The 20,146-nt window shown below is 39.0% G+C and overlaps 2 protein-coding genes across 3 annotated transcripts in view; both read right to left on the bottom strand.

The window, feature by feature from the left end:
* The window catches only part of pklr (pyruvate kinase L/R), an 18,336-nt gene extending 14,742 nt beyond the window's left edge, over positions 1-3,594 (bottom strand). The window contains exon 1 of one of the 2 annotated variants that reach the window (XM_084943234.1): positions 3,289-3,594. Coding sequence is in view for 1 of the 2 variants with exons in the window: in XM_084943232.1 (XP_084799358.1) it covers positions 1,379-1,400 (22 nt within the window). In the remaining variant the exon portion in view is untranslated. Of the gene's footprint in view, positions 1-1,378; positions 2,379-3,288 lie in introns of those variants that run through there. The other variant, XM_084943232.1, reaches the window with a different exon arrangement.
* On the bottom strand, positions 2,510-20,146 carry LOC146377788 (cytochrome P450 11B, mitochondrial-like). The gene is made up of 9 exons (XM_084943235.1): positions 19,854-20,146; positions 19,609-19,764; positions 17,258-17,472; positions 15,879-16,082; positions 15,605-15,786; positions 15,336-15,502; positions 4,900-4,978; positions 4,591-4,797; positions 2,510-3,732 (listed from the first exon to the last, which is right to left on the bottom strand). Exons 1-9 carry the CDS (start codon positions 20,144-20,146, stop codon positions 3,622-3,624), a joined length of 1,614 nt encoding a protein of 537 aa, XP_084799361.1. The 3' UTR covers positions 2,510-3,621.

The following is a 20,146-nucleotide window of genomic DNA, read 5'->3' as shown; positions in this document are numbered from 1 at the left end:
ACATCTGACTGTTATGCAAGTGAAAAAGGACATAATGCAAAAACGTGACACTGCACAATCAATGATATTACAAAAAGGGATTATTTAGTATTTTTCCATCAAGATATAGGTTATAAATCACACGCAATATGTCTTGCCAGTTCATATTAAACACTAATCCATGGTGCTAGTACCAAGTTGGATTCCCTTCTTCCGCGCATGCATTGACAAAGGTACTGGGAACATTCCAATGTTGCAGATTTGTCCTCATCTGCCTCATCCCAAAGGTGCTCTATTGGATTGAGATCTGGTGACTATGAAGGCACTTGGAGCACACTGAAGTCATTGTCATGTTCAAAAAACCGATTTGAGACAACTTAAGCTTTGTGGCTAGGTAGGCTGTGGTGTTTAAACAATGCTCAGCTGGTACCAAGAAGCCCGAAGTGTGCAAGAAAATATCCCCCACACCGTTATACCAACAGCAGTCTGAACCATTGCTACAAGGCAGGATGGACCCATGTTTTCACGCTGTTAATGCAAATCTGACATTAACATCTGAATATTGAAGCAGAAGAGCGTCAGAGGAGAGAGACTCATCACATCAAAAAGACTAATTGCAACGTTTGTTTCCAATCTTCTACAGGCCAATTTTGGTGAGTCAGTGTGAACTATAGCATCAGTTTCCTGTTCTTTGTTGACAGGAGTGGCTCTCAGTGTGGTCGTCTGCCACTTCAAGATTCAACATTATCAGAGATGCTCTTCTGCATATCTCTGTTATAACCAGTATTTATTTGAACTACTTTAGCCTTCCTATCATCTTGAAAGATTCTGACCATTTTCCTCTGACCTCTGGTATCTATAAGGCATTTTCACCCAGAGAACTGCTGCTCACTGGATAGTTTCTCTCTTTCAGACCATTCTATGTAAACACTAGAGATGGTTGTGCAAGAAAATCCCAGCAGATCAGCAGTTTCTGAAATATTCAGACAAGGAAGTCTGGCACCGAAAATTATACCACATTCAAGGTCACTTAAATCACCTCTCTTCTCCATTCTGATGCTGAGGTTGAACTTCAGCAGGCCAACTTGATCTTGTCTAAATTTATCTGCTGAAATAGCTCAGTTGGGAAAGCGTTAGATGGAAGATCTAAAGATCCCCGGTTTCAGCAATTAGGAGTTACCCTTAAGCTTTTCTCCCCCCAAGATTAATAAGTTAATGCGTTTCTAAATGTACTAAATTGTTGTCACGTGGTTGGCTGATTTGAATATTGCAGTGCAAAAGTGAGAAGTTGAGCAAGTGTTCCTAATAAAATAGCTACAAGTGTAAAGCATTCAATACATTTTCATTAAAATAAATAAAATCAAGCTAAACCTGTATGAGAATATATGAATGTGCTTACCCATATTGAGTAACCCTTCCATTATAGATCCAAACCTACTGTTTCACTGTCCGATTCTTTCTCCAGTCTACTTTTGTTTTAGGTTCTCTTGGGTTTTGTTGTGTAATTTTTTTCTCCCAATTTCTCAATTCAATTCCTCTGTCTTTGTACTTTACAGCGCTAATGTTATTGACTGGTCTTGTGTCACCCGAACAAGCCTGTTCATGTCTCTTTCATTCATCTTTCTTTCACCCCTCTGCTGCCCCCTCATCTATCTCTCCTCCCACTCACACCATCTGGACTGGGTCCACACAGCATGCAACAGTTGCATGATTGGGCTGAGTTAGCATAAGAGAGCCAATCTGACCTGGCTACAAATGATGCTAAAAATGGAAAATCTTTGCCAGACTGGTAAGCCAACAGGGTACACTACAGTACAAAAGGACACGGGTGTCCTGCACCGTTGCAAATTATATAACCCCAACCTTGACCTCAGAATGTGAACTCCAAGCCAAACATATTTACTCATGCTATTATGTATTAGTATAAATTGTCAATGTATTATTGGTAGAAAATAACCAACAATAACTTCTCACTTATAAAGGAAAATAACTAAATACATGCTTCACTGTAGTTCTTCCAATGGTTTTAGTTTGCTGTAAACAAATTATCTTCAACATTTTTGGAACATTTGAGAACAAATAATTATGCTTAACAAGTAGGTCAGTAAAGAAAACAGTTAACAGTTGCAGCTGAAGTTGTATAACCTGAACATTTCCAAGAACACCACTTTAACATTATTTCAGTACGTCAGCACCATGGAGACTTTGCTCCAGGGCCAGGGCACGACTTTGCTGGAGATCCAGGAGGTCCCAGGATAACTGGTCACTTTTAACATACTAATTACATTGCACAGACCCCGTAGCTATATTTACAGAGTTAAAAGGAAAAACGCTACACCAAGCAACATCATCCCAACTGTTTAATTTTATTAATACTAGATTCTGTTTTCTGATGGAATTAAACAAGAAACCAAAATAAGAAAAAAAGTTTACAACTGGAGTAGAATAAACACCATCCACAATCTGGCATTCCTAATTTATTTCTTAATAATTCCCTATAGCTGATCTGTTGGGAGCAAAAACATAATTAAATAATTATCAGCACACGACGTAAAAAGCTTTTGCAAAGAAATCTCTCAGAGTAGATATTGGGCCTCTTCTTGCTTCTCGCATGCTTAAATGGATGTAAATGTTATTCCCTCTTTCATAGTGTTTATTCACAACAGCAGCTATTAGAAATCAGTAGGACTGATATGAGGTGTTATTGAAGACTAAGACTTTGACAAATGAGGTTACACGTAGAGGCGACGTGGCTTGTACTTAAGGAGCACTTTGCGTCTGCGCGGAGCCTCACTCTGCAGAGCTGTCTCTATGCGCGGTCACGCGTGGACCCTGGTGAGTGGACAGGTAGGTGTAAATCGTTAGCCAAAGGACAAACAGCACTTTGGTCCTGAGTTGACTGTTTAAAATCTAACCCTGAGCCATCTAACGTGCAAAGCACACACCTCCGTAACATCTACTAATGCTACGCTTGCAGTAATTATCAGATGGAGTAAAGGTCGATTTTACGCATTGGCACCAAAGTGCAACTTAAATTTGCAACTTAAAGGTGGCTCCTGCATTGAGTTCTTTTTAATCTTGATCGTGAGTTGCAGAAAAAAAAAAGAGGAATACACAAAGCGATCAATACCCGCCGCAGCGACGGAAATAATCTGCAAGATTTTTTTTAGCTATAAAACAAAGAGAAACAATCATAAGAGGTGGATATAGGAGCGAGCCCCGATAAGCAGAATTAAGTATTTACTTGGCCCAAACAGCGTATTTTCATTATGATGAGAAGTTGCAATGTTTAGAAGAGAAGTAACGAACCTCTCGGATCTCTCCTCGAGCAGGTAACAAGTGCTGGGTGAACAGGGGCAGGGTACAAAAGTCAATGAATGGGCAGGTGTGAGTTTTACTGCCACCTGATGGATAGATGTTAATGCTGCACCTGTGGGTGCTGCCTTTGTCACGACGAAAACAATAACAACAGTGGATAAAATTCATCTTTATTTATCTTCATTCCAATGCAAAGTGTGTAAGGACGCTTAAAGAGCTCTTTATTAGGAATAATCGGAAATAAATTATTAAAGCGCGCAAACCCTACGTGATTAAACTTGTCAAATGGTAACAGCGTGACTCTCCTCTGAGCATGTGTGTGTGTCAGAGCTTGCTGAAAGTGATCCTCGGCGGAGTCTCGGGCTGGAGGATGAGGGTGACTGTGGTGTTGAGGTCCTCTGAGGACGGCACGCTGAGATGGAAGCTCAGCAGGATCTAGACATGCAGAGAGGGAGGAGGCAGGAGAGGGGAGGGGTGGAAGCATCAAGAAAGAGGAAGAGAGAGCAGAGACGTTTACAGGGATTAAAATCATGCTACAGTGAGGGGCGGAATAGAAATAGGTGCATCTGCTCAAAATGCTACTTAGATTTTTTTCGTTTCTCTTCGGGTGAACTATAATTTAGTGAAACAAACTTTACTTCGCATTTATGTGAGAGCTTTTCTTACTGGTTGAATAAACATATTCCATCTAAAGTTTTAGGATTTGAAAACAGTGTTAAACTTTACAATTTGTTTTTTTCCTCCATTGATCACCCTGTTTCCATGAAACATGAACCAATGAAGTTGCCCAACACTGCAGGAGGTTTCTTGTTATTAAAAGGGAGTTTTTCTTTCCCACTGTTGCAAATTGTTTGCCTGTAGTGATTGTTGATTGTTGGAGTTTTCTCTGTTTTACTGTAGGGCCTTCACCTTACAATATTAAGCACCTTGAGTCGGCTGTTCTTATGGTTTGGAACTATATAAATTCAAGTGTATTGAATTAAACTTGTTTATAACTAATGTTTATAACTATTAATGTAGCTATTATCTTCACCGTAACCAGTAATGTAAAGTGGTCCTTATAGGGAACCGAATCATTAATTCACTGCAAAACAATGACTTATAAAGCACTGAGTGAACTGAAGTCTTCTTTTAAATGCACAGCTTTTACTTCTTACCAGCCTTATAACTGAGCTCTCATGTTTCCACTTCTTCCTGTCCTCTTGCATCATTGTCCTTTCACTTTCATCCCATCCCAAAACTTGCTTTCTTGCTTCCTTACTCTTCCCCTTTCACTTTTTTGCTGTCACTCACATGCATGAGTAAAAGTTGCATCTCGCTCTCAGCAATCCTCCTCCCGACACACTGCCTCGCCCCGAAGCCAAATGCCAGGGAGCGAAATCCTGCGGCTTCCACCCTTTGGCCCTCTTCTCTGCTCCACCGGCTGGGGTCAAAGCGCAGTGGATCCTCAAACACTTTTTCACTTCTCCCCATCGGGTAAATACAGGCCTGGACCAAAGTCTGAGGAGAATTTACCACCAAACGCATATTAGTCAGATGAATGTATATGAATGTCTATGTGAGTGCAACAGAAAGAATCAGAGTTACAGTCCAAACACTCACCCCAGCAGGTATGTGGTAATTCTGGAGAACGATGTCTCTGACTGGATACCGCTGCACTGTAATTCCCACTGGGTACAACCTAAACCAAAAGCAATCCAGACATTGAAAGCTTAAAATTTCTGACACATTACCTTTGAATCCTCCATTAGTTGAGTTGTCTGACATAATCAAGATTGCTGGTAATCAATTCTCATTTAGGTGCCTTTTGATAAACACAGACACTCAGACAGCTGATGATTTTTTTTTCCATACATGAGTTGAAGGAAAAATTAGTTTCTTCTTGTCTATATATAATATGTGTCATACATTAATTACTGTACAATATTCCTGTGTGAAATTTGCGGTGACAACTTTTGATTATTATTTAGAAAAACCCTGTAGCTAGCTAGGGTCAAGGTCATTACTGGTCGCATGAGGTGGATCTGGACCCTACAGAGGGTGGTAGTCCAGCTTAATTCCGTTGTTTTCGTTCAAATTCTTTGGTTTTTGATCAAATTCTGTTCTTTTCATTCAAATTCTGTTGTTTTCATTCAAATTCCATTGTTTGTTCTCAAATTCTGTTCTTTTCATTCAAATTCCGTTGTTTTCATTCAAATGCTTTTGTTTTCATTCTAATTCTACTCTTTTTATTCAAATTCTATTGTTTGTTTTAGAATTCTGTTGCTTTCCTTCAAACTCTGTTCTATACATTCAAATTCCGTTGTTTTCATTCAAATTCTGTTCTTTTCATTCTATTTCTGTTGTTTTGATTCAAATTCCATTGTTTGTTCTCAAATTCTGTTGTTTTCATTAAAATTCCGTCGTTTTCATGTTAATTCCGTTGTTTTCATTCTAATTCTGTTGTTTGTTTTAAACCTCCATTGTTTTCATTCAAATTCTGTTGTTTTCATTCAAATTCCATTGTTTTCATTCAAATTCTGTTCTGTTCATTCTAATTCCATTGTTTTCATTCAAATTCCGTTGTTTTCATTCTAATTCTGTTGTTTGTTTTAAACTTCCATTGTTTTGATTCAAATTCTGTTGTTTTCATTCAAATTCCATTGTTTTGATTCAAATTCTGTTCTGTTCATTCTAATTTCGTTGTTTTAATTCAAATTCTGTTGTTTTCATTCAAATTCCATTGTTTTGATTCAAATTCTGTTCTGTTCATTCTAATTCCGTTGTTTTCATTCAAATTCCGTTGTTTTCATTCAAATTCCATTGTTTTGATTCAAATTCTGTTCTGTTCATTCTAATTCCGTTGTTTTCATTCAAACTCTGTTCTGTTCATTCTAATTCCGTTGTTTTCATTCAAACTCTGTTCTGTTCATTCTAATTATGTTGTTTTCATTCAAATTCCTTTGTTTTCATTCAAACTCTGTTCTGTTCATTCTAATCCGTTGTTTTCATTCAAATTCCATTGTTTTCATTCAAATTCTGTTCTGTTCATTCTAATTCCGTTGTTTTGATTCAAATTCTGTTCTGTTCATTCTAATTCCGTTGTTTTCATTCAAATTCCGTTGTTTTGATTCAAATTCTGTTCTGTTCATTCTAATTCCGTTGTTTTCATTCAAACTCTGTTCTGTTCATTCTAATTTCATTGTTTTCATTCAAATTCCTTTGTTTTGATTCAAATTCTGTTCTGTTCATTCTAATTCCGTTGTTTTGATTCAAATTCTGTTGTTTTCATTCAAATTCCATTGTTTTGATTCAAATTCTGTTCTGTTCATTCTAATTCTGTTGTTTTCATTCAAATTCTGTTGTTTTCATTCAAATTCCATTGTTTTGATTCAAATTCTGTTCTGTTCATTCTAATTCCGTTGTTTTCATTCAAATTCCATTGTTTTGATTCAAATTCCATTGTTTTGATTCAAATTCTGTTCTGTTCATTCTAATTCCGTTGTTTTCATTCAAACTCTGTTCTGTTCATTCTAATTCTGTTGTTTTGATTCAAATTCCTTTGTTTTCATTCAAACTCTGTTCTGTTCATTCTAATTCCGTTGTTTTCATTCAAATTCCATTGTTTTGATTCAAATTCTGTTCTGTTCATTCTAATTCCGTTGTTTTCATTCAAACTCTGTTCTGTTCATTCTAATTCCGTTGTTTTCATTCAAATTCTGTTGTTTTGATTCAAATTCTGTTCTGTTCATTCTAATTCCGTTGTTTTCATTCAAACTCTGTTCTGTTCATTCTAATTTCGTTGTTTTGATTCAAATTCTGTTGTTTTCATTCAAATTCCATTGTTTTGATTCAAATTCTGTTCTGTTCATTCAAATTCCTTTGTTTTGATTCAAATTCTGTTCTGTTCATTCTAATTCCGTTGTTTTCATTCAAATTCCTTTGTTTTCATTCAAACTCTGTTCTGTTCATTCTAATTCCGTTGTTTTCATTCAAATTCCGTTGTTTTCATTCAAATTCTGTTCTGTTCATTCTAATTCCGTTGTTTTCATTCAAACTCTGTTCTGTTCATTCTAATTCCGTTGTTTTCATTCAAATTCCTTTGTTTTGATTCAAATTCTGTTCTGTTCATTCTAATTCCGTTGTTTTGATTCAAATTCTGTTGTTTTCATTCAAATTCTGTTGTTTTCATTCAAATTCTGTTCTGTTCATTCTAATTCCGTTGTTTTCATTCAAATTCCGTTGTTTTCATTCAAATTCCATTGTTTTGATTCAAATTCTGTTCTGTTCATTCTAATTCCGTTGTTTTCATTCAAACTCTGTTCTGTTCATTCTAATTCTGTTGTTTTGATTCAAATTCCTTTGTTTTCATTCAAACTCTGTTCTGTTCATTCTAATTCCGTTGTTTTCATTCAAATTCTGTTGTTTTCATTCAAATTCTGTTGTTTTCATTCAAATTCCATTGTTTTGATTCAAATTCTGTTCTGTTCATTCTAATTCCGTTGTTTCCATTCAAATTCTGTTGTTTTCATTCAAATTCCATTGTTTTGATTCAAATTCTGTTCTGTTCATTCTAATTCTGTTGTTTTCATTCAAATTCCGTTGTTTTCATTCTAATTCTGTTGTTTGTTTTAAATTTCCATTGTTTTCATTCAAATTCCTTTTTTTTCATTCAAACTCTGTTCTGTTCATTCTAATTCTGTTGTTTTGATTCAAATTCCTTTGTTTTGATTCAAATTCTGTTCTGTTCATTCTAATTCCGTTGTTTTCATTCAAATTCCTTTGTTTTCATTCTAATTCTGTTGTTTGTTTTAAACTTCCATTGTTTTCATTCAAATTCTGTTGTTTTCATTCAAATTCCATTGTTTTGATTCAAATTCTGTTCTGTTCATTCCAATTCTGTTGTTTTCATTCAAATTCTGTTGTTTTCATTCTAATTCTGTTGTTTGTTTTAAACTTCCATTGTTTTGATTCAAATTCCGTTGTTTTCATTCAAACTCTGTTCTGTTCATTCTAATTCTGTTGTTTTGATTCAAATTCCTTTGTTTTGATTCAAATTCTGTTCTGTTCATTCTAATTCCGTTGTTTTCATTCAAACTCTGTTCTGTTCATTCTAATTCCGTTGTTTTCATTCAAATTCCATTGTTTTAAACTTCTATTGTTTTCATTCAAATTCTGTTGTTTTCATTCAAATTCCATTGTTTTGATTCAAATTCTGTTCTGTTCATTCAAATTCCTTTGTTTTCATTCTAATTCTGTTGTTTGCTTTAAACTTCCATTGTTTTCATTCAAATTCCGTTGTTTTCATTCAAACTCTGTTCTGTTCATTCTAATTCTGTTGTTTTGATTCAAATTCCTTTGTTTTGATTCAAATTCTGTTCTGTTCATTCTAATTCCGTTGTTTTCATTCAGACTCTGTTCTGTACATTCTAATTCTGTTGTTTGTTTTAAACTTCCATTGTTTTCATTCAAATTCTGTTGTTTTCATTCAAATTCCATTGTTTTGATTCAAATTCTGTTCTGTTCATTCTAATTCCGTTGTTTTCATTCAAATTCCGTTGTTTTCTTTCAAATTCTGTTGTTTTCATGCAAATTCTTTGGTTTTTGATCAAATTCTGTTCTTTTAATTCAAATTCTGTTGTTTTGATTCAAATTGGGAAAAAAAATGGAAAAAGGCCGCCGTGTAATCCATTTATTTCAACAAAGTAACTGTATTCTAATTATCGCTGCTTAAACAGTAACTGTAGCAGAATGCAGTTACTCATATTTTGTATTTTAAATACCTAAGGCGGGTACAGGTATTCCATTACTCCCCAACACTGGCCGCAAATAACATTAACTAGTAATTGCCAATTGATAACAGCAACTTTTCACCAGATACTCGGTGCTTTTTGAGGTAATGTAAGGTAAACTGTTAACAAAAACTGTTTCTGAGTTTGTCTAACTCTAACAGATATTTTCATTGTTTAAAATTGACATAGATGTACTTAATTAAAGAGGGCAGCGTTTCTCTGTATGTACACAAGCTTCAATAATTTTCTCACTTTAATGAAACTTGTGAAAAAAAGAAATGTCTTCATGCCTCTCTAATTTTATTCTATTGTCTTTCGCTTTACATATTCATGTGTAAATTTGTTCTTCTCACCTGTTTCACATGTCTTTAGTATTCAGCACAACCTTGTTTTCTGTTATGCACATAACATAATATCATAGCCAGAAGTAGAGATTAGAGGTCACCATCTTTATAGTCTTTTAAACAGAAGCAAACACTTTAACAAATTATTTTTATGTATTATGCATTTGACGCAGTATTTTTTCATCTTGTTTAAGGAATAAGTCTTTATAATAAAAATTATTATTTGCTGTATTTTACAAAGGCATAATTGTCATTAAATGTAACAATGAAACAGCGGTGATCAGCAGTGACTTATTGAAGAAGCATAGGACCTTTAGTTCAAGGAACATTTTTCACTTATCTAGAATGTTCTTTAAAGCCACCAAAAACTTGGTAAATCAGTCCTCTTGTTTTTGAAAAACAATGGCCGTTTTTACATATAAAACTAGACTGGCCGATGGCACGATATGGCAGCCTCGCTTTTGTCAGTCTGCCCCAGGGCAGCTGTGGCTACAACTGTAGCTTGCCTCCACTAGTGAGTGAATGAATAGTGGAATTGTACAGCACTTTGAGGGCCCCGAAAAGCGCTATATAAATGCAATCCATTATTATTATTATTATTAAAAATTCAATTCAATTCAATTTTATTTATATAGCGCCAAATCACAACAAAAGTCACCTCAAGGCGCTTCATAGGTACAGCGAAAAACCCAACAATCATATGACCCCCATGAGCAAGCACTTTGGCGACAGTGGGAAGGAAAAACTCCCTTTTAACAGGAAGAAACCTCCGGCAGAACCAGGCTCAGGGAGGGGCGGCCATCTGCTGCGACCGGTTGGGGTGAGAGAAGGAAAACAGGATGAAAGACATGCTGTGGAAGAGAGACAGAGGTTAATAACAGATATGATTCAATGCCGAGAGGTCTATTATATTGTGACTGGAAAGGAAAGGAAAAACTCAATGCATCATGGAAATCCCCGGCAGCCTACGTCTATTGCAGCATAACTAAGGGAGGATTCAGGGTCACCTGGTCCAGCCCTAACTATATGCTTTAGCAAAAAGGAAAGTTTTAAGCCTAATCTTGAAAGTAGAGATAGTGTCTGTCTCCCGAATCCAAACTGGAAGCTGGTTCCACAGAAGAGGGGCCTGAAAACTGAAGGCTCTCCCTCCCATTCTACTTTTAAATACTCTAGGAACAACAAGTAGTTCTGCAGAGCGAGAGCAAAGTGCTCTAATAGGGTGATATGGCACTACAAGGTCATTAAGATAAGATGGGACCTGATTATTTAAGACCTTGTGTGTGAGGAGCAGGATTTTGAATTAAATTCTGGATTTAACAGGAAGCCAATGAAGGGAAGCCAAAACCGGAGAAATCTGCTCTCTCTTTCTAGTCCCTGTCAGTACTCTTGCTGCAGCATTTTGGATTAGCTGAAGGCTTTTCAGGGAGTTTTTAGGACATCCTGATAATAATGAATTACAGTAGTCCAGCCTGGAAGTAATAAATGCATGAACTAGTTTTTTAGCGTCACTAAGAGACAGGATATTTCTAACTTTAGAGACGTTGCGCAAATGGAAGAAAGCAGTCTTACATATTTGTTTGATATGTGCGTTGAAGGACATGTCCTTGTCAAAAATGACTCCAAGGTTCCTCACAGTGTTACCGGAGGCCAAAGTAATGCCATCCAGAGTAAGAATCTGCTTAGATACCATATTTCTAAGATTTTCAGGGCCGAGTACAATAACCTCAGTTTTATCTGAATTAAGAAGCAGAAAGTTAGCGGCCATCCAGGTCTTTATGTCTTTAAGACATTCCTGCAGTTTAACTAATTGTGTGTTACCTGGCTTCATGGATAGACAGAGCTGGGTGTCATCTGCATAGCAGTGAAAATTTATGCTATGTCTTCTAATGATGCTGCCTAAGGGAAGCATGTATAATGTAAACAGAATTGGTCCTAGCACTGAACCCTGTGGAACTCCATAATTAACCTCAGTGCGTGAAGAGGACTCTCCATTTACATGCACAAATTGGAGTCTATTAGATAGATATGATACAAACCACTGCAGTGCAGTACCTGTAATACCTACAGCATGTTCTAATCGCTCTAATAGGATATTATGGTCAACAGTATCGAACGCTGCACTAAGGTCTAGCAGGACAAGCACAGAGATGAGTCACTGTCAGAGGCCATAAGATCATTTGTAACCTTCACTAAAGCTGTTTCCGTGCTGTGATAGCTGTTTGACAACTACTCTTTCAAGGATTTTTGATATGAAAGGAAGGTTGGAGATTGGCCTATAATTAGCTAAGACTGCTGGGTCTAGAGATGGCTTTTTGAGTAAAGGTTTAACTACAGCCACCTTGAAGGCCTGTGGTACATAGCTGATTATTAGAGATAGGTTGATCATATCTAAGATTGAAGCATTAATTAATGGCAGGACTTCTTTGAGCAGTTTTATAGGAATGGGGTCTAAAAGACACGTTGATGGTTTGGAGGTAAGTAGTAATTATTGAAGTTAACTCAGAAAGATCAATTGGAGAAAAAGAGTCTAACTTAACATCAATGGTACTAAGAGTAGCTGTAGATAATATTAGATCTGTGGGATGATTATTGGTCATTTTTTCTCTAATGATAAGAATTTTATTTGTGAAGAAGTTCATGAAGTCATTACTAGTTAAGGTTAAAGGGATGGTTGGCTCAAAAGATCTCTGACTTTTTGTCAGCCTGGCTACAGTGCTGAAGAGAAACCTGGGGTTGTTCTTATTTTCTTCAATCAGTGACGAATAGTAAGATGTTCTGGCTTTGCGGAGGGCTTTCTTATAAAGCAGCAAACTATTTCTCCAGGATAAATGATGATCCTCTAAATTTGTGACACGCCATTTCCTCTCCAGCTTACGAGTCATCTGCTTTAGGCTACGTGTTTGAGAATTATACCACGGAGTCAGGTACTTCTGATTTGAGACCTTAGTTTTCACAGGAGCTACAGTATCCAGAGTCGTACATAGTGAGGAGGTGAAATTATTAACAAGATAATCGACCTCTGTTGGAGTAGTGTTCGGATAGCTGCTCTGCTCTATGTTGGTACAGGGCATTGAAGAGGATAACAGTGGGTAGATTATATTCTTAAACTTAGTTACAGCACTTTCAGAAAGACATCTACTGTGATAAAGTCTACTCTCTACTGCTGTGTAATCAATTATTGGAAATGTAAATGTTATCAGGAAATGATCAGACAGGAGAGGGTTTTCAGGAAACACTGTTAAATGTTCAGTTTCTATGCCATATGTTAACACAAGATCTAGAGTGTGATTAAAGTGGTGGGTGGGTTCTTTTACATTTTGAGAGAAGCCAATTGAGTCTAATAACAGATTAAATGCCATGTTGAGGCTGTCATTCTTAGCATCAACATGGATGTTAAAATCACCCACAATAATTATTTTATCTGAGCTGAGCACTACATCAGATAAAAAGTCTGAGGAATCAGACAGAAACTCTGTGTAAGGCCCAGGTGGACGATAGATGATAACAAGTAAGACTGGTTTCTGAGTTTTACAGCTGGGTTGGACAAGGTTAAGCATCAGGCTTTCAAATGAATTAAAAGTCTGTCTTGGTCTTTCGTTAATTAATAGGCTGGTGTGAAAAATTGCTGCCACACCGCCCCCTCGGCCTGTGCTTCGAGATTTCTGGTAGTTAGACACAGTCTCAATGGAGATGGGCTTTTGGGGGGTAGCAGGAGGAGAGAAGCTGCAGAGAGGCGTAAGACTGCAACTCTGCTTCCTGGTCCCAACTCTGGTCATATTTTGGGGGGTTTAATAAATTTGTCCATATTTCTAGAAATGAGAGCTGCTCCATCCAAAGTGGGATGGATGCCGTCTCTCCTAACAAGACCAGGTTTCCTTCAGAAGGTTTGCCAATTATCTATGAAGCCCACATCGTTTCTGGACTCCTCCAGAATGCCACATCAGTACGAGAGACTGCCAGGAGGTGTTGTATATGCTTGTTTGTGCAAGGAGGAACAGGATGAGCACTGCTAGAGTTACAAAATGACTTCCAGCAGGTCACCGGTGTGAATGTCTCTGACTAAACAATCATAAACCGACTTCATGAGAGTTGCCCGAGGGTCCGATGTCCTGCAGTGGGGCCTGTGCTGACTGCACAGAATACCAGAATTGACAGGCCAATCACTGATGCCCTGTGTATTTCGCCATGAGAACATGTGACAGACATGTGCTCAGGGTGAACCTGAGAATCCATAGAAAACATTATACTGCCTGTAACATTGTTCAGCATTGACTGGTTTGGTGGTGGGTCAGTGATGCACTGCTCCAGATTAAGGAGATCTCCCCGTACTACGGTGTACATTTTAGGACATCGTCAGGTCTCAGGAAAAAAGTTGTCAGGTATCAGTCTCACACGAAAAAATGTCAGGTCTCAGACTCACATGAAAAAATGTCAGGTCTCAGACTCACACGAGAAAATGTCAGGTCTCAGACTCACACGAAAAAATGTCAGGTCTCAGACTCACACGAAAAAATGTCAGGTCTCAGACTCACATAAAAAATGTCAGGTCTCAGACTCACATGAAAAAATGTCAGGTCTCAGTCTCACACGAAAAAATGTCAGGTCTCAGTCTCAGATGGAGGCTGCCATCTTGCAAATTTGGAGTAGTGACTTGAGGTGGAGCGACTGTGTAACGCTCCCGTCCACACACCCGCTGGACGTGACCGCAAACACGCCCCCCTACACTTTTTACGTAGCCTGGCTGCTCGAGTGTTTTTTGCTGGTTTACCACAACTGACGACTCGTTTAATTAAGGTAAATACAACCACGTCACTGTTATAAAAAAAAGACACACAGTTTATCATTTTATAGTTTTAAAGTCGCTCTGTTGTTAATTCGTTTGCTAGATTAGCCGCTAGCATACGCACTGTGTTGGAGGCTTGTTGCTAGCTAGTTAGCGATGCTACACACCTGCTACTCTAATAGTCTGTGTTATTGAAGCATTCAGCACTCCTTAGGTTTTGTTATACATTTTTAGACAGCGATGAGATCATCTGCACACTCTACAGAAGCCCAGAGTTACTGTTAATATCAAAAATATAATGCTGTCCTTTGAGATTTTAACATAAGACTGTGAGTGTAATGGATCTAAAACTGTTTAAATCTTCAGAGCCCTCTACATCCTGGTAACATGGAGACTTTAAAAACAAAAGCAGAACGTCTCAGTAATGTAGTCTAATTTGTTCTTTTCATTTAATAATAGAGTCCATATTATATCAACAGCTACATTCACCCTGGAGAGAAACTAGTGAGGGAGACCATCAGGACCAAGCTGGGTTTCCTGGGACCAGAGGTTTGGAGAAACTTCTTCCCTTTCTTTCATCACAGCTGTCCTGTGCCATAAGTTCTGTTAACCCGCTGTAAGAGGCATCATTTAAGAAACACCAGGAACACTGAAGCTCATCGCATTGATCAAGCAGGACTCATGATCTTCACCAGCAGCTCCCTCACAGGGAAATCTTCAGCACTCCTCCGTAGGCCCGCCCCAGGAGATGGATAAACCCAGCATTTCATGAACACTGTGATGGAGACCTTTGCTTTGTGTAATGTTATAAATACTCGGATACTCCCCAAAGGCTCCAGACTTTTATATAAATATATGATATTCAGTCCTGTAGAAATGAAATTTTTGGCAAACATTCGTGGAAAAAACATACAGGAGTCACATGTCAGCAGATCCACAGTGCTTCGGAGTGACATGTGAATGAAAATATGTGAGCATTAGGACGTGTATTAAAGGTGCCCTCCACTGTGTGGGCACTGGAGACAGATGTAAGGACAGACTGCAGAGATGTGTATGTGTAGGTGCCGTTCTCATTTATTTCCCATGTGCAAACAAATGGATATAAGAGACCATGTGCAGTCAGATTCTTGACGTGTTTACCTGAGGACCTCTTTGATTGTGCCTTTAAGAAGTGGTGCCCCCTGCAGGGCTTTGTGAGGATCCCCACCAGCCTGTGCCCACGACGCCCTCACCTGCTGCCTAACACTCTCCTGCACCTCAGGGTTGCGTCCCAGCTCAAACAGAGCAAACTGCAGGGGTACTGCTGTCTGAAGAGAGGATAGGATGAGATGTGACACAGAATTAGGTATATAGACCCCGGCTAAGTCAGGCTATCACACATATTGGCACACACACACCAACACACGCACCGTATCCACCCCTCCAGCCATCAGCTCAGTGATGTTGGCTTTGATGAGGTCCAAAGATAGCTGCCCTTTCTCCATGAGTTGCCCCAGAACTCCAGTGTACTGGCCTCCAGCAGTCCCAGCCGGAGATGCTCTATCCAGGGAGGTTGACAAGCGCTCGTACCCCCTCTGGATCCTCGCCTCCGCTGGAAGACAAACAGTCAGGTTGTGGAAGTGAAAGGACAAAGAAGCATGCTGATGCTGATATGAGGCTCTTGCGATTATGGCCCTTTCCTACCATGACTGAAGATGTGGTCCCAAGCAGTGGCGTGCTGGGTCCACAGGGGAGCACCCATGCGCAACAGTAAGCGAGGGGGCAGGTAGAGGAGAGGAGGAGTGGTTGTTAGCATTCGCTCCACGGCCCAGATGAACTTCTGAGATTCCAGGGAGGGGGATGAGGAGAAGAGGCCAATACGCTCTCCGTAGAGCACGTGGCAGCTAGCTAGAGAGGGAGGAAGGGAGGAAAAGAAAGAGGTCTAGGCGGGTTAAGATCAGATAGATGACTGATGACCTAAAACATGAGCAAGGAAAGGACTTAAAAATAAGTAAACTATTAAACCTCATGGAGGATTACATTGACCTTTGTCTTGAAAGTCTCTGTGTGTCATCAATTTATTAATCTCTTCCAAATAACAGTTAAACAATTTCAAAAAGCCACTTTATTTTTTCTTATTTAATGTAAAAACAAACAAAAATAGACCCCTTCTCATATAGATCTCCCCACGGTGCACATGATGTTTCCCAATCAAACATGTTCAAGTTATATTAACACGACATCAGCGACTGGAGTAGAGTTTCTTACTCCGGCTTAGCACTTGGTTTCTTGTGGCTGGGATCCATTAGGAGCAGAGCAGCGTGACTCAAAGTCATCAGCTCTCCCCCCCCTTCCCACTCGCATACACACAGATGCAAACAAGTGTACACTGAGTCATACAGGCTTTCACATTTTCGAACATGGAATACAGCAGATAGGCACATGAAAGGAGCAGACCTGCTGAAATAATGCTGGAGCTTTGATCATCTTTGTTGCCATTTCTATTTTTAAAGGTGCATTTTCTCTTTGACCTCCTACACCCAGAGTACGCTAAGAGACGCCTGGGGATAGGATGAGGTTCGGTTCTCATGTTAGGTGTGAATATTTTAGAATTAAAGGACAGAGAGAGCAGCAGCACTGATCTATTTGCGTTTTCATCTTCTTCTTCTTTTTTTTTGAAGATTTTAAAGAGGTGATGCTCCTGCAGATTGTGTAATTCCTCTGACGTCAGAAACTGGCGCAGTTTACATCAGCATTTGTGAGTCAATGCATAGACCTGATAGTTAGGCTGAATGAAAGCCTGTCAAAAGGGGGAAGCGACATGAATCCGTGGCTTTCCATCCCTCGGGGCTTCAAGGTTGATCACTGCTGCATGAAAAATTAGACTTGACATTTATGGGATGTTTCTGTCAAACACCCATCATTTCACACCTCTCCACACTTTTCCAACATAGAAAAAGAAAGTCTACTTTTTTGGCTTCATTGTAAATAAACAGGAATTAATGCATACTCATTTTACAAGCTGTAAAATGACACTTAGAGATACACAAAGGTCTCATATCACGGGGCTGATGACCTCTAACCTTCCAGTGCAAAACGAAAAAGGTCAGGACTGGGATCGATGGTAAGAACACATTTTCCCTTCTCTCCTCTTCCCTCCTTTCCCATTCTTGTCTGCAGCATTTGACAGAAATCCTTCGCCACCTCATCAAGGAGAGGGAGAAAGCGTTTTACTGCTGCACTCATCATCACCTCCTTGTTCAGCTGCAGACGGTCAGCTCTCCACTCTTCCCCATTCCTGTGGAGAGAAAGGTGCACGCTAAGCATTAAAATGAGCTTATTTCATATCTGCTCAGTCACTGCGAAATAAAATAAGGGCATCGTGTTAAAGTCTGACTCCCAGTCAGACTTATCATTGTCTAAACATGAATTCAAAGAAAGCCAGATTGAGAGAAGTCTCTTTTTTTGGTGCTTGACCTCTTCCCAACCACACGTCTACCTTTACCCAAACGTTGCAATAGTTAGTATGCAACAAAGAAAGTTTTCATAGGACACGAGATAATCAGGTGCAAAAATAAGTACACCTTTACTGCTTCCATAGGAATGAAGGGTGAGCTGATCTGGAGCAGTCAGGTGTGTTAACACAATGCCACAGTCCTCCCGGGACTGGATGTCCCTGCAAATTCACCCCAAGGTCAGATTATGCAATGTTCACAGAAAAAAACCAAGAGATACATCTCGTCTCTACATTCGTCTCTCTAAAAAGAACATGACAGCACAGTTTAGGTTTGCAAAGTTAAATCTGAACAACACAAGGTTTCTGGAACAATGTCCTTTTGGAGAGAGTAGAGCTGTTTCGCCAGAATGCACAGTACCACATTTGGAAAAAAACAAACTCAGTAGATCAGCACAAACGCCGTCTGGCGCGGTGTTGGAGGCATGATCTTTGGGCATGTTTTGCAGGCTCTCAAATGCCCGCAATGAACTGAATTGATTTTGTAAAGAAGATAGGGGAAAAATTCCTCCACAACACTGTGAGAGAGTGAGACAATCATGCAAACACCAACACAAAGCAAAAGTCATTATTTCAAGTTGTGGCTGCTAAAGGTCATTACAAGCTACTTGGTCACAGGACTGCTCAGAATGCAGTGAAAACTTTCTTTTCCTGAAGACAGCGGGGGATTATCATGTTTAACAAACAAGTAGCTAACAACTCGTCACACGTGACGGCAGCCATCGTTAAATAGCTGAATTATATTAATCAGTTCATTTAAAGTGTATAGCATTTTCTTAAATGCACAGCTCTTACGTGTGCAGTTAAACCACAGCGTGTTTCTGTGGTTGAGTGAAAGCAAATTAAAGTCGGTTAAAAGAGAACTGATGACTTTGAAAATTCTGATGTAAAACAATAAGAAAAAACAATTCACTGTTTGAATTATGAAAAATATTTCAGTCCACTGGGATTTCTCAGCCTAGTTTTGGTCTTTTTTTTAAAGTCGCATGAGAGTTCCAGCTTTATGGGGGTGATACTAAATCTGAATCAGTGGCAACAAACTTCCAGCAGCCTTTACCACTCAACCCTTTACAGCCATGAGTTTTTGTGTGCGTTTGCATGAGTTTAAAAAACACAAAACTATAATTTTCTGGCAATGAGTTCATGGTTCAGGATTTAAAGGCTTAAAATATTGAAAATATTGAATTAGAAAATGTCTGAATGCACTAATATTAGAACTTTTAAAAGGACCTTTACATCAGAACCAACAACTGAACCACACACAGTATAAGGATGTCTAGAGACCTCTTTTTGTGTATAATTTTAAATATTATATATAATCTCTATGGTGACCACAGCCTTTGCAGTGCGCTCCATTTAGTTGTTCTAATATTCCAATAAGAAATGAGAAAACTTCGTCTTTTGCTTTAATTTTGCATTTTCTCCTTATAATTAGAATCTCATTGGAAAAGCTGTCCTTTTAGGGCTGAAATTTCACTGCATTTTGTTGTTGTTTTATGAACAACCTCAGTCTGCTTTTTAAAGTCATAATTATTGCTTGTTATCTGTGTTTCACACCAGAGTGCTGTACCTTCACAGCGATGTTTTACCATCTCTCAGTGAAATGAATGAGCAGGAAGCAACTAAGAAACTAAATGATGAACAAAAACTTTCCACGCCTGATTAAATTACCCCCCCACCCCCAAAAAGACACGATGATGGTACAAGTGATTACATTCATGTGCACACACCCACATGGAGTTGTTTCCATTGCTCGAGGGAACATTGAAATGATTTAGTCAAATTTTGACTCTTAAATTTTAATCAGTAGAATAATGGGATTTTACCCACGGAGGGGAGACGAGTCTCCATCGTGTGACTGCTTGCACAGATGCATATCACCACTTCACGAGTAATTTAAAACACACACGTGGAACTGACTTGAGGAAGATGCCCTTGCTGTGGTTGCGTATTTCCCGGTGTGTCGCCCAGGGCTGCAGGGTCATCCGTCGGGGGTGCAGACCCTCTGACTTAAAGAGCTCACTGACGTCAGATGGGAGCATGATGTTCACGCTGCTTAGGGTGCCGAGCTTTTCTCTATTGCAGTCACACAGAGAGACAGAAAGGATATTTGGTAAGCACACGAACATACTGAAGAACGTTTTAAGCTTTAAACTTCCCTCTACCTGTAGATGGGTCCGAGCGTGTTGAAGGTCCTCTCCATGTGCTTGTGAAGCTGCTGGAAGCGATTTTCTCTCCAGAATGTCAGCAGGTTGAGCCATCCATTCCTCCCAGTGTGAGGGATCTCCTCAAAGCTCCGCATCCCTTTCACTACTCTTTTCCCGCCTTCTAGCTTTCCATGCATCACAGTCCCTGCTGCAGTCACACAAAGACCCTTTTGAGGTGCGACACCAAAAAACACATTTCTGGACCCACAAGAGCCCTTCGCTTTGATACCCGCAGTCACTCGTGTGGACAT

The sequence above is a fragment of the Perissodus microlepis genome, chromosome 11 (genome assembly GCF_051167445.1).
Source record: "Perissodus microlepis isolate ML-2025 ecotype Zambia chromosome 11, ASM5116744v1, whole genome shotgun sequence".
NCBI classification, from domain to species: domain Eukaryota; kingdom Metazoa; phylum Chordata; class Actinopteri; order Cichliformes; family Cichlidae; genus Perissodus; species Perissodus microlepis.
This window is presented reverse-complemented; position numbering and strand designations above follow the sequence as displayed.

Coding starts and splice junctions, on each gene's coding strand:
- LOC146377788 (XM_084943235.1), bottom strand. CDS start 20,146: ATGTCCACACGAGTGACTGCGGGTATCAAAGCGAAGGGCTCTTGTGGG. Junction 16,083..17,257: donor TTTTCGTTTTGCACTGGAAG/GTTAGAGGTCAT, acceptor CTCCCTCTCTAG/CTAGCTGCCACGTGCTCTAC. Junction 3,733..4,590: donor TGCAACTTTTACTCATGCAT/GTGAGTGACAGC, acceptor CTGCATGTCTAG/ATCCTGCTGAGCTTCCATCT.